The following is a 15,026-nucleotide window of genomic DNA, read 5'->3' on the forward strand; positions in this document are numbered from 1 at the left end:
ATCCATGGGGGTGGCAAAAAGTCAGACACGACTGAAGCGACTTTAATGCATAGAGGGGATAGGACTTCTTAACACGTGGTCAAGACATATATATCTGGGCCATCCACATGCGAGTTAAAAAAACAAAACAGTACAATGGCAGCAGGAATCTTAGTAACTTGTGAGAGTATCAGCAAAGCTGCAAATGCTAGGGATATTCATTACAAAGGGTTTGATAATTTCTTGGTTTTAAAAAAAGTCTATATATACATCAATTTAATAAATACTTATTAAGGGTCATTATGTATCAATATAAATTTCTCATAAATGATATTTGTGGAATCTAGGTTATGGATAATTTGTCAGAGTTAAAATAACTACACATTTTTGTGATTATTATTTTTATCTTATGTGAACATGATCTAGTAGCTTTCAGTTCATTTTCAATTATTTTTCAAATGAAAACAAAATCAAATTTTATTTTAAAATAGAATTTATTGAATACATAGTGAATTCAATACATTAAAAAAACTTTTTCTTGTCAGTATTGGCACATAATGAAGAGATTCAAAGCACAGCCAAATTAACACTTCGAAATTTTTTAAATCATGTTCCATAAAAAAATAAAGCCTAGTAGTGTTATAAAAGTACTAATTTATACTAACATATCAAAGGGTTAAAAGAAAAGAATTCCACACTCAAAACTTCATTTAAGAAGTAAAAATTCAATCATGTATTTAAAATAGGTTCTCATGTGATAAAAAGACAACAGAAAGTATAAAAGGGGCAAAACCTACCTAATTTATACTGACCTGTCTCCCTGGGAAATCCTATAGGCTGACCAGGTAAATTTTAGATATTGAAAAAAAAAAATCCATGTTCTGAAGGAAAAGCAGTTGTTTATGATACATTTTATGCCTAATCAAAGAAATACATGATGACATTAAATATTCTACATTTTTTCTTTTAGTTGTCCATTAATTGCCAACAATGTAGGACTTTTCTAAAAAACCTAGTTTAAAATATTTTCCCCCACGAACATTTTATTAGATACAAAAGCTGTCCTTAATTACGGAAACATTAAACAAGGAAATTCATAATCTTTACTGTAATATGGCCACTATAATACTCTTATGATCAAATCACAAGTACTACATAATTTCTCTCAAATTCTAAAATGTTCAGTGATTTGATTCAGACCTCCTGAATTTACAGAGTATCTTTCTTGCAGGAAGCAAAAAATGATTTTTGTTCAAGACTTTGATTTTATTTTCATTACCCTCCCTATCCCCTTTAGAGTTACCTCTGAGGTAAATAGAGCACTGAAAACATCAACAAATTTTTAAACCACAAAACTGGTTATCTGGCATCATTTTGAATAAATTCAGCATATTCCCTTGTTAATGGGAAAATACAAAGCCTTCAAACTAGTATAATCCACTAGTTTGAAAAGCAATTTCTATTTTTGAAGTCTCATTAACTGAGATTAGGTTGAAATTTTAGAGACAAATATTAAATAAATTAGTTCAAATATTAAAATAAATTTTGCTTATACCTAAGGCAGAAATTGGGCTTTCCAGGTGATGCTAGTGGTAAAGAACCTGCCTGCTGATGCAGGATACACAAGAAATGCAGGTTTGATCCCTGGGTCGGGAAGATCCCCTGGAGGAGGGCATTGCAACCCACTCCAGTATTCTTGCCTGGAGAATCCCATGGATATAGCCTGGTGGGCTAATGCCCATAGGGTCACAAAGAGTTGGATAGATTGAAGTGACTTAGCACATATGCACACAAGGCAGAAATTAAAAAAGCAAAAGAAAACTGCAAAGCTCATTTGTATTTACTACAAATGTACCATTTCATCAAAATCTCTATGAACATGTAACTAAAATCAGTGAATGCCAAAGGAAGGGCTAAAACTCTTCCTTCAAAAGAAAAATAAATTGCTGAGTCTACTAATAAGATATTGCTAATCTAAAAAAATCTACAAGCTAGAAGAAAACAATGTAGCAGATTATCAAAGTCCTTTCCCACAAAACTCATATTTACCTTTGTTGAACTGAAGTAAAAATCATCTACTTTTATAGTTTGAGAAAGAAATGATACAGTCTTCTAAAGGCAAGTTTTCATCTTTCCTATCCTCTGTTCATATTTTGATTCCCCAAATAAAATCTGCACTTCACTGTAATTTTTATAAATATTTTCAGTTCAGTTGCTTGAAAGGTTAAGTAATATAAAGTTGATACTGAAGACAGAGAAACTCAAGGAATTTCACTTCTAGTTTTTTCTATTTAATCAGTAAGATTTAAATAGCAAACTAGAACAAGATTTTACCTTCTTACTAGTGGTTGGATAAAGGAGAATTTGTATCAAAGAACTAAAATTTCAGATTTCTAGGTATAAAATTTTCTGTAACATTCTTCGGTCGAAGTTGTTGAATATCCTAACGCTGGAATAAGAGTGCAGATAACTTTACTTAAAAAAGCTGTATTTTGGCAAACTTTTTATTGATATTATAAATGAAAATATAGTTGGGAGCTTTCACCTGGCACTTAATCTGTTCTTCTCTCTATCTGAGTCTGCCAAATAAATTAGATTCTTTGGAAAAAATTCAAACTTGATATTATGCAGGCAAAATCAACATGAACTCTTACTTGTCAGATACTTATTTGTCATTTGCCATAAACCAAGTGACCCATAAGTCTACTAGGTAGAAAGAAGGGCTGTCAAGGGAGCTTCTATATCTGTAAATTACTCAGTAACTTAACAATCTGGGAAGATATCAATGAATCAAAAGCATCTAATTCCCTCAAATGCTAAATTTAGATCAAACATCAAAGGTTTGATCTATTTTTGAAAGGTGTTAGCTTTATCTTTTAATCAGTTGAACTGGCCTTAGAATGAAAAATCATAGATGTGTTCACATATCTTATACATTATTTACAGAGAAATACAAAATCTTGCTGTCTTTGCAATCACTTTTCGGAGATTTCTTAAGAGAAAAGAATAGAAAATAGACAATTTGACCTATGACTCATAGGATAATGTTTAAGTTCACATAAGAGATTGAACAAAGAATGAGAAAATTTTTTCAAGTTGGAAGGTACCAGAGTGATTACTTGGTCTAACATACTCATTTTGCAGATGAGAAAACTGAGATACAATTGCATTGAGCTAATAAAATTTACTCAAACTTTGTAATTAAATTGAGACTAACACCCGGTATCCTGTCTTCTGTCTCCAATTCTTTCCTCTGAAGCACAGTTTGTATATTAGTAAACCATGCTTCACCCAAATTTTAAAAAGCTAACAGTGGTCTCCTATGGGGAAAGGAGTAGGAATTAGGGGAGGAAAGGTAGAGGAAGGGATTATTAGAGATGTTAATACTCAAACAATGAGTCATATGTATTAATATATAATTTGCTAAGAAAAATAGTTTTTATAAACTATTAAGTCTTAATCTGAACATTAGCAGATCCAAACTCAGAGATCAGAAATACCATAGTGGAATTACAGGTTAGTTTAGAAATTTAAGCTACATCTTCAAGGAAACAGAAGACCACTGAAAAATGTGGATTTCAATTTTTGTTTCCTTTCAAATGACTAGTTTTATATGTCTCTCTATAAATGGAAAAATATTCTAATATAACACATATGCAATCTGAAGTAATTTAGGTTCTCAAGTTTAAAAAAGGATTGGGACTTTTTAAAACTCATGCTACAAAAATACACTTTTATCTATATTCCTAAATCATATATTTCTAACATCTGCAATGATAAAAGGTTCAAAATTCCACTGCTGAACTGCCTTCTTGAATGATATTAAACAGTTAGTTCTATAGAGCATAAAGTCTGCATAATTCTTTACAGTAAAGTCTGCTCAGAAACTCACTTTCTCACTTTGACAAATACTTTTATCTATCATTAGAGTTGAAAGAAACAGACTTCAGTAAGACAGGTACAGGGGTAGGTGAAGAGTTTTTTTTTTTATAAAAATATACTATATATAATAGATCCTGAAAATTACACAGACCATATGCTTTTATTTAATGTGAAGGCACAACTTTAACATAGTTAAAAGCAATTGTATTTTAATCATTTATCATGTAATTGTCAGTACCAGCTCTTACAGATACATATTTGCAAGCATATCATTGAAGTTTCTTTCAGATTGTCAAATTCAAAAGTCAATTTAAAAAGCCAAACTCTATTTGTAGAAAATCAATCGACACATTATTGCATGTCCATGATATTATTGTTGGATGATCTGTTCACCAGCAGTCCCAGGGTTTTCTTCATTTGTTGCATAGTCCAGATGGTCCATCATCTAGACATAAATAAAAGATGTTAGGAAACGTAAATTTTCAACTTGCCCCCAGTCACTAATTTGGCAAAAGGATTATGAGTTGTTTTTTTTTTTTTAAAAAGACACAGAGTGTTCCACTGAACCAAGCACTCCTTTTGGAGCAATGTACTGTTTCCACAGCCACATTCCTCAGGACATGCTCAGGGTGACAACTCCTTCAGGAAGCCTAAGCATTGGACTCAGGGCCAATCTGATAGGTGCTTGGATCTTCCAAGTGCTTGGATCTGGATCTTCCACTACTTCCATCTCCCAATATGAATATCGTCCTGTTGTGGCAGTGGAGACTCCACCACAAGGAGTTTCCACTTAGGAAACTATTCCAAGCAGTATCCACTCCTGGAGGTGGAAAACTAAAACTGGTTCCACAAATCACTATGCTGGATCAAGGACAGTGTACCCTGGTTGATGCCTTGAATATTGACCTTAGGATAATTTAAAAATAACACGTGAAATTTTTAAAAGACTGTATGAAAAAAATTTCTACTAAGAATAAAGAAATTAAAAGTACTTAAAGGTCAAATGATATCTAAAAACAAAATCAACACATTTGCTATAGACTATTTTAGCAGAATTACCAGTTAAAACTTTTCTCAAACGATCACTTCAATTCTTCTCATATTCTCATTAAAGTCTTATCATATTTGGGAATAAAGAAAGAAACTGCTTAAATATTTTCAGTGTTTTTACCCTGTTCTTCATATAAAACTACCTAAAAATAGAAAAAAAAAAAAACTTCATGTCTTTCTGAAGACTGTCAAAGATTTTTAGATTAGTGATTAAATTTAAATACTGGATTTAGAAAAGGCAGAGAAACCAGAGATCAAATTGCCAACATTTGCTGGATCATCAAAAAAGCAAGCGAGTTCCAGAAAAACATCTACTTCTGTTTTATTGACTATGCCAAAGCCTTTGATTGTGTGGATCATACTAAACTGGGAAATTCTTTAAGAGATGGAATACCAGACCACCTGACCTGCCTCTTGAGAAATCTGTATGCAGGTCAAGAAGCAACAGTTAAAACTGGACATGGAATAAAAGACTGGTTCCAAATTGGGAAAGGAGTATGTCAAGGCTGTATATTGTCACCCTGCTTACTTAACCTATAAGCAGAGTATCATGAGAAATGCCAGGCTGGATGAAGCACAAGCTGGAATCAAGATTGCTGGGAGAAATATCAATAACCTCAGATATGTAGATGATACCACCCCTTATGGCAGAAAGCGAAGAAGAACTAAAGAGTCACTTGATGAAAGTAAAGAGGAGAGTGAAAAAGTTGGCTTAAAACTCAACATTCAGAAAACTAAGATCATGACATCCAATCCCATCACTTCATAGCAAATAGATGGGGAAACAATGAAAACAGTGACAGATTTTATTTTCTTGGGCTCCAAAATCACTGCAGATGGTGACTGCAGTCATAAAATTAAAAGACACTTGCTCCTTGTAAGAAAGGCTATGACCAACCTAGACAGCATATTAAAAACCAGAGACATTACTTTGCCGACAAAGGTCCGTCTGGTCAAAGCTATGGTTTTTCCAGTAGTCATGTATGGATGTGAGAGTTGGACTATAAAGAAAGCTGAACGCCGAAGAATTGATGGTTTTGAACTGTGGTGGTGGAGAAGACGCTTGAGAGTCCCTTGGACTGCAAGGAGATCCAACCAGTCAATCCTAAGGGAAATCAGCCCTGAATAATCATCGAAAGGATTGATGCTGAAACTGAAACTCCAATACTCTGGCCACCTGATACAAACAACTCACTCATTGGAAAAGACCCTAATGCTGGGAAAGATTGAAGGCGGGAGGAGAAGGGGACAACAATGGATGAGATGGCTGGATGGCATCACCGACTCAATGGACATGAGTTTGAGTAAGCTCTGGGAGTTGGTGACGGACAGGGAAGCCTGGTGTGCTGCAGTCTATGGGGTTGCAAAGAGTTGGACACAACTGAGCAACTGAACTGAACTGATGCACTTTTTCCCTTCTCCTTCATCAAGAAGTAGAAGACAAGCAAGATAACTATTCCTAATTTTAAAAACCAAGTCTAAAATCTTTACTGTTTTTTGGAAGAGGAAGCAGAGAAAAGAATAATTCCAAATGGGGTCTCTGGAACTTGCCAGACAAAGAAGACTACAAACATGAGCTGAAGCATTCAGTTGACAACTGTCTCAAGAGATGGAGTCAGCTTATACAACCCAAGCCTGTTTATATTCCATGAGTCATTTCAAGCCCCTAAACAATCAGTTTTGTGGTCCTCTATTTGCCAAAGATATCCCTAAGATTACAGTAGTTGCATATTCATAGCACTTCTGGAGTAATGGATCAAATCCCAAACCAAGATAGGTAATAGAAAAGATGAAGTTGTTGAAGAGCTGATTTTAGTTACAATTTAAATGAGAGAGGGAAAGGAGAAGCATATAAGATATATTTAGGCCCCTTTTTTTCTAGCAATTTAGACACTCTGGGTATAAGAGGCTGGAGCTGTGGGGACAGAGAACTGAAGAATGGATGGTGGGGAAACACTTTCTTTTCCAAGACCTGCTGATCCTGATAACTGTCACCTAATGAAATAATAGTCTATACATAAGTTATATGCTTCTTCTTTCCTAATCCTTTGATACCTCATTGGCACTGTAATCTAATTCCTAAATAAAGAGATATATTTTAAAAAAACTTGTAAAACCAACTTATTGAGAGGTAATATCTCTACTCTGCATATATTTTTCATCATTGACTTTTCAATAAAAACAGTACAGAAACAGAGAAGTGCAAACTTGAAACAGGTTTTTAAAAACACAACAAAAATTAACATAGGTAATACAATTAACTGGCAAAATTCATGTAAATTGTTTTGTCATAATAAATAATTATTTTTTCATAGTAAATAATCAAGCTCAAGTTAGAAAGATGTCCTCTGAAATTGGGTCAGCTAACCCAGCATTTACTGATAGCTCTGACCCAATCTCCTGAAACAGTCTAATAAAAGCGCTCATGTTGCTGCAGTAACTGGAGAGCGGCTGATATTACAGCAGAGCTGTTTTAAGTATCTCTGTATTTTGATTTGTCAGTTGCAGCTTGTGACTTCTAAAAATAATTAGAAGCACTAGTGACATTTAGCAGACACAAACCCACTGTTTACTGAATATTAACAAACTGAAAACTTACTTCCCACCCATTGGAGGTTGCTGCATAAATCTAACTCCACTGATTTAGGATTAGAAGCAAAAAAAAATTCTCCCCTAACAATCTTCTATTAATTGTTCCATGTGCCAGAATAATTATACCATGGCTTCAAGTTTCGCTCTAGAGAAAAAACACCTTAACTTTCTCTACACTCACTAGAAAATAAATGAAACTGAATACTGTAGCTCTTGAAGCAATCCAGAAAAAAATGTTCATAAAAAATACAGGGTAAGTAGCTTTTAGCTATAGGAAAGAATATAAAATTAAGATACCCAAAGTAGTAGTATATTAGTGAAATCCTATAGAAAAACATTACTTCTCTTAATCAGATGAATTCATGGAAGGGTTAAAAGACTTTAAGTAAAATACTAAAGTATATCTATGAAGTCTCTAAGTTTCAGCAATGAAAGATGTATAATTTGTCCTTTGAAAACAACATAAAAAGGTCATCAGGGCTACCCATGAATTAAAAATTTCCAGTGGAAGTCCTGCTTTCTGCTACTCTCACACTCAACTCTAATATCAGGGATTAGAATGTACCAAATGATAGCAGCGTAAACAAATGTGCCATCACCTGAGATTCTGATTTTAATTTATATTACTTGCTTTACATTTGATTCTTTCAAACAGCAGCCAAAACTTTTGGCACTTGCAAAATGGTTATATATAAAGACTGTAGAGATATACAAGTCGCAGTTCAGTTCAGTCGCTCAGTAGTGTCCGACTCTTTGTGACCCCATGAATTGCAGCACACCAGGCCTCCCTGTCCATCACCAACTCCCGGAGTTCACTCAAACTCATGTCCATCGAGTCGGTGATGCCATCCAGTCATCTCATCCTCTGTCGTCCCCTTCTCCTCCTGTCCCCAATCCCTCCCAGCATCAGAGTCTTTTCCAATGAGTCAACCCTTTGCATGAGGTGGCCAAAATACTGGAGTTTCAGCTTTAGCATCACTCCTTCCAAAGAACACCCAGGACTGATTTCCTTTAGAATGGACTGGTTGGACCTCCTTGCAGTCCAAGGGACCCTCCAGAGTCTTCTCCAACACCACAGTTCAAAAGCATCAATTCTTCGGTGCTCAGCTTTCTTCACAGTCCAACTCTCACATCCATACATGACCACTGGAAAAACCATAGCCTTGACTAGATGGACCTTTGTTGGCAAAGTAATGTCTCTGCTTTTCAATATGCTATCTAGGTGGTTATAACTTTCCTTCCAAGGAGTAAGCGTCTTTTAATTTCATGGCTGCAATCACCATCCATAGTGATTTTGGAGCCCAAAAAAATAAAGTCTGACACTGTTTCCACAGTTTCCCCATCTATTTCCCATGAAGTGATGGGACCAGATGCCATGATCTTCATTTTCTGAATGTTGAGCTTTAAGCCAACTTTTTCACACTCCTCTTTCACTTTCATCAAGAGGCTTTTTAATTCCTCTTCACTTTCTGCCATAAGGGTACTGTCTAGTTTAGTATTTAAAAAGTGTCATACTTTTATAATACCTTATAACAATTCTGGTAATTTTTTGAAGGCTGCTAAAACACAATCCAGAAATTTATACACACACACAAGGTCAGTGGATTAAGGACTGAACAGTCTAACTGCTTTGCATGAATAATATCAATAAACATAGACTAAGAACTTACAGTGTATAAAACAGTGTTATGAGCAGTGTGGGTTCCTAACACCTAGGAGCTAAATAGTGAGGGTGTGTGTGCTCAGTCATGTCTGACTCTTGTGACCCTATGGACTGTAGCCCACTAGGCTCCTCTGTCCATGGGATTTTCCAGGCAAGAATACTGGAATGGGTTGCCATTTCCTACTCCAGGAAATCTTCCCGACCCAGGGATTGAATTCACGTCTCATGTTGTCGTTAGCAGGCGGTTTCTTTACCACTAGTACTACCTGGGGAGGCATTCCTTCGTAAGTATCTACACTACAAGGCAGATGTTAATAAGTATTTAACGTCAAAGTCTAAAGAAAGTATGGGGAAAGGTGAACCTAATTTCAAATGGAGAACTCTTGGGTATCTGCTTAGAGATGGCAGATTTTGAGCTGGGAGTTATGTAAGAGATATTCTGGAAACAGACAATGGAGGTAGGAGAGAAGGGTAAACTGTTAGCCCAAGAGATGAACCAGTAACTTCCTGAGAGTTGTCTTCAGGTCTGAGCCTCGGGTCTCTCCTACACTAAGTTCAGACATAGCCTCCCTTTATTTTACCAGACTTGTTGAGGTTCCCTGTTCTACTTCCAAAGCCTCTGCCAGCCTTATCTGATTTCAACATCCACTTGCCTTTCAAAGCCTTGGGCTAATTTATCTCTTTAGATTAGATTCTCCTACCAGCCTGTAGATCCAAGCTCACTTGATGAATGAGGAGTCTTTAGAGACTAACTTGCCAGAACTGATGCCAAAGTCTAAAATAATACTGTCTCGCACAAATAACAACATTCAAGCTAAATTAACTTGGACCTTAAAAGTTAGACAAAAGGAATGAGAGATTTTCTTTTTACATTAACAGAAGGCATTACATTCTTTAACTTTTATAAATGCTGTGTGTGTGTGGTATCTGACTCTTTGTAACTTTATAGACAGTGGCCCACCAGGTTCCTCTGTCCATGGAATTCTCCAGGCAAGAATACTGCCATTCCCTTCTTCACATGATCTTCCCGACTCGGGGATCGAACCCAGGTCTCCTGCATTGCAGGCAGATTCTTTACCACCTGAGCCATGAGGGAAGCCCTAGTTGTAGGGAAAAATAGACTGCCTCCTGGCAGCAGTTTATAATATTCTGCAACTAGCTCACCTAAAAGTTCAGCAAATGTCCATTCTTAATATTTTAAAATTTAGTGCACTGTGGGAAAATGACCATTTTAACAAAATCTTTTCTCTGAGGCTTATGATAAGTTAAGAAAGCAGATTTAACAAAGATCCAAAGTTTTAATATTCAAAACAGGAAAATGGAAATCAGTTAATGAAGTGAAAGATGATCACCAAAGCAACAAGTTAAACCAAAACAAAAAAACTCAATTCATACAAATAATACTAGCAAATACATTTATAGTGCTAATGATGTGCCAGATACTGTGCTAAGCAGTTTGCATTTGTTACAACAACCCTGTGAGGTAGGCTGATTCCCATCCCATTGGAGGAAACTGAGGCACTGAGAAGTTAAGTAACTTGCCTAATGTCACATTACTAATAATTAACAAAACTTCAAACAAGTGGTCTGGGACCAGATTCCATGCTGTTACTATGTGGTATTTGTATTCTGAATGTCTTACCTAATGAAATTATGTGTGTGCGTGTGTGTGTGTTAGTCCACTCAGTTGTGTCCAACTCTTTGGGACCTTGTGGACTGTAGCCCACCAGGCTCCTCTGTCCATGGGATTCTCCAGGCAAGAATACTAGAGTGGGATGGTATTTCCTTCTCCAATGAAATTATGATACCACCCTACAAGTGAGAAGTGTATAACCGAAACTGTCCTAACTTTTCAGACTCTTTAAAATGGATTTTCCTACCATCAATTATCTTAGTTAGCTTCTACATCTTAGAGTGAAGGCCCTGGAGTCCACCCTTCTGGGGTGTTTACTACGGCTTTGGGTCTAGCTCCAGTGATCTTAAACTTTATAGTAGCTGCTATGAAGAAGAATCATGATTTCAAAGTCACGATTTTTAAGAGTAAAATTCAGATGGTCCAGGGCAGAGCACTTATTCATAGGGAATATAAACGCATCCTTTGGTTGAAGTCTGTTCTTACCTAGCATCTCCTTTCTCCTCAGTAAACAGCATAGAAAGAGAAAGGAGGAAAGGTGCTTATAATAAAGCACCGTACCCTTAAAGCTGTACTAAAGGAGAAAGAAAAATTTACAAGTAAAAATGAAATACTGGTCATGAAAATAACAGCAAACATACTTAATTCCATAAGCAGCACCATGTGTTCTCACTAGCTGTCCCAAATTTCACTTCTAACTTAAAAAAGACTTAATGCCAACCCTAAACAAAGTTTCCCTGTGTTGCTCATCCTCCTTCTCCTGATTTACCTCATGATCAGTTAATAAGATAAGTGCTCCTAAAAGTAGAAATCTTGGTCACAGTTCCGTCCTGAGTCTTTTCTTCTCCCTCTACATTCTCACTCACTCACAGAGTTTGCTAGTAACACTCCCAAATTTCTGTCTCTAGTTAGGCCTATCTCCTGCACATCAGGAGATGTTTATTCAACTGCTGATTTCTCTTTTCCTGGTAGTCCCCTAGGTATTTTGAAATTTCCAACACTGAATTCATCATCTTATCTCAAATCTGTTGCCCTTCTTAATCTCAGTGAATGGTATCACTATCCACCCACTCAGTTACACAAGCCAAAAACCTTGGATTCTACTTTCTTCTCTTCTCCCTAACTGAATCTATCACTAGGTCGCATTTATTGTGCTTCTAAATTTCTCTTGACTTTGTTCACTTCCCTCAGTCTCAGTACCATGCTAATTCTGACTACTACACTGTAATAGCTGCCTCAAGTTTTGCCTTCTTTCAATCCATTTTCTAGATTTATTAAAACTCTTAAATGGTCTCCAAAGTTCTTAGGAGAGAGTCCAAGTTCTTTAATGTGGCTTATAAGTCCATACAGCCTCTTTCCCTTGCTTGCTTCTCCAGTTTTCATTTCCTGCACTCCCCTATTCTTATTCAATAGGAATGGCCACTCTGTCATGAGGTTCCTAAATCTGTCAAAGCTCTTCCCTCTGAGCCTTTGAAGTCATGGTTCTTTCAACATGGAACACAAGGCTCAGTCTTAAAGCTTCAACATAAACGTAACATTCTTTTAAGAAGTCGTCCTTGCCACATCACCTTTGACTGTCTCAAAACCATAAGCACTGGTGTCCCCCTTCTAGTCTTCAAGGCACCCTGCCATAACTAATTCATTCATCACACTTTATTGTTAGTGACTCTATCTGTATCCTCCAAGAGACTCTAACTTTCAAGAGGCCATGAGAGTAGGCTTGTCTCTAACTTGTTCATCTTTTATCATCAGCACCTAAAATAGTATCTGGCTCATAGAACTGCTCAATAAACATTTGCTAAATGAAGGAACAGATAACTATTTTTAAAAAAATGATGACAAAGAGCACCTCTTAGGATATGACTTTCAAAACCAGTATTAGAGTTTGTGCTGTAGGACGTACTTTTACTTTGAAAAAATTCTATAAAACATTCCATGTGAGTGTCATCTTCATGAAAGTTACAAGCTACCTTAGTAGATGAGTCAAGGACCTTGTGACCATAAACTAATTCTATGTGTATAAATACAAGTTGAGAAACTGGAATTGGGAGGTAGGAAGGGCAGGTATTCTATCCTAATCTCAAAGAGATTACAAGACTTACCCCAAAGAATTCTAGGCTGGTGCTTTTTTCAATTATGTTAATAGTAGTCTAACTTAATGTGCGAATCACCTCTTGTTCAATAAAGATGACACTAGAACCAACCACAAGATGGATATGAACTTTGAACTGTTTATCTACTAACGGAATTACAGCTATCTACCCAAAATACCTTTAGTTTTGTTCATGCGATCACTGAAACAAAAGCATGAGAGTGGATAGTGGAACACAGTTTGCTGTAATAGGGCAAAGCAGAGTTAACTGCCTCATGAAGGAATCAATGCCATGACCCTGACCTCAACAGGCTAGAGTTTCCCAACTCTCTTTAATTTCAATGCAAACAAACAAACTTTACAGGAATACCGATAACATTTAGGAAAAGAACAAAGGGCTTTAACTTCAATGAAGAAACAACTCAAACATGATAGATTCTGCTATGTGGATATTCTCTGTTGTAGGAATTTTACAGAAAAGGCAGTCTTGATCCATTTAAACCTGAAATGAGTGCCCACTTCCATTTGGTTAGGCTCATTTAGATGCTGGAGAGAGTATACTTTTTATCTGCAAAACCTGAGGACTCTTACTATAAATAGCTAGTGGTGTCAGCATCAAAATTTAGTACTTAAACATGGCTCTTATCTTCCATGAAGTCAATTTTTATGTGGCTTCTGAAAACTCATGCTGAAATGCTGTTTTGATTTTCCCTGATGCCCTCCCATGCTTCTTGGTACTTTTGTCTTGAGTCACCAGCATTTTGGCATCAGATTGCAGTGAGGATGAGAAGTGATGATGCAGCACGTGACAAGGGGGCAGTGGTGGAAAGAAACTTCGGACACTCTGGTAAATTCAAGGCAACTTTTAGGCATGTAAAAGCTTTGAGAATAAATACTTAAAGCTTTGATATATACAAGCAGTTCCCAACCGAAGTTAGGCAATGTTATAACTTGGTAACCAAGATATAAGCACATACCTGATAGCTGCTACCTTTCCAGAACTTTTTCATTTCCTTACGTCTCCAGGCAACAAGTGAGGCAGTAATAAGTGTGCAAGGTACTAAATAGAGGAGAGCAGGTTGCCCCTTTTTCATCAGCACCAGAACAACAAATGTAAGAATCATGCCAATGGCATAGGCTGCAAGACAAGTATCAGTCATTTTTATGCTATCAAAGGTGGATTTTAATTCCCTCACTGAAGTACTGGTTTTCAAATATTTCTCAGAATGTGTTTGCCCTATGACTTCTTTTCATAATTTCATTATTTTCCTAGAGAGTAGTCAGAAGAGACATTCTACAGAGCTTTTGAAAAATGTGGAAACTGTTTAGTATTTCCACTATAATTAATAATTAATAACATAATTAATCCTTAATCATTGATAAAGATAATGATTCAAGAAAGTCTCAGTTATCTGCCACTATTAAGGATGTTAAATTGTTCCACATTTCAGATAACTAAAATCTGTGCCTATAGGTACCAAAGGTCGTTTTAAAAAATCTTTCTGATATTGATTATATACTTCCTGGTCATCGTCAACAATTGCATATCAAACTTCATTTTATCTTTTATTAATGACTCTGGGTCTCATTATGAACACTGGATCTCAGAAAACTGGAACTAGTAGGGCTTTTATGGACAATGCAGTCCACCTTCTCGTTTTATAGATGATGCAATGGAGGACCAATGAAGTGAGTTGCCCAAAGTTACAACAGAGAAATAGTGAAGTAAACTGAGGCAATGGAGAACTAGTGAAGTTAAGTGAGTTGTCCTAATTTACAGTCTTTTCTGTCTTTTCACTGAATGTTTCTTTATTCTTTCACACTGACTAGTGCTGCACGTTAACATGTTAATGCCTTTAGGGAGTATCATACTTAATGGCCTCAGACTGTTTTTATTATTTCTTTATAATTTACCCCCTTTCTTCATCTTTTCACTCATTTAGATGTTCTTTCTTGGTGTCAGAGTAACTACTTCTAGAAAAACCCTTTTCTAACTGCTGATGTACACTTTTAATTTATAAGATTTAATTCCATTGTGGAATTAAAAACCTTTTTAGAACAGTATCTAAACTGCTCTGGTGCAGGCCATTTACCTAAGAATAAAGAATTTTGGTATATGGATTTTGAGATATATA

General features: G+C 36.0%; 1 protein-coding gene across 2 annotated transcripts in view; it reads right to left on the reverse strand.

Annotated features, from left to right (window-relative positions):
* Positions 1-534: 534 nt before the first annotated feature.
* The window catches only part of SPPL2A (signal peptide peptidase like 2A), a 56,714-nt gene continuing 42,222 nt past the window's right edge, over positions 535-15,026 (reverse strand). For both annotated transcript variants that reach the window (XM_068963520.1, XM_068963517.1), the window contains 2 exons: positions 13,869-14,029; positions 535-4,306 (listed from right to left, as the gene is read on the reverse strand). In XM_068963520.1, the coding sequence (XP_068819621.1) occupies positions 4,232-4,306; positions 13,869-14,029 (236 nt within the window). In that variant the 3' untranslated portion in view covers positions 535-4,231. The remainder of the gene's footprint in view (positions 4,307-13,868; positions 14,030-15,026) is intronic.

The sequence above is a fragment of the Capricornis sumatraensis genome, chromosome 2, assembly GCF_032405125.1.
Source record: "Capricornis sumatraensis isolate serow.1 chromosome 2, serow.2, whole genome shotgun sequence".
NCBI lineage: Eukaryota > Metazoa > Chordata > Mammalia > Artiodactyla > Bovidae > Capricornis > Capricornis sumatraensis.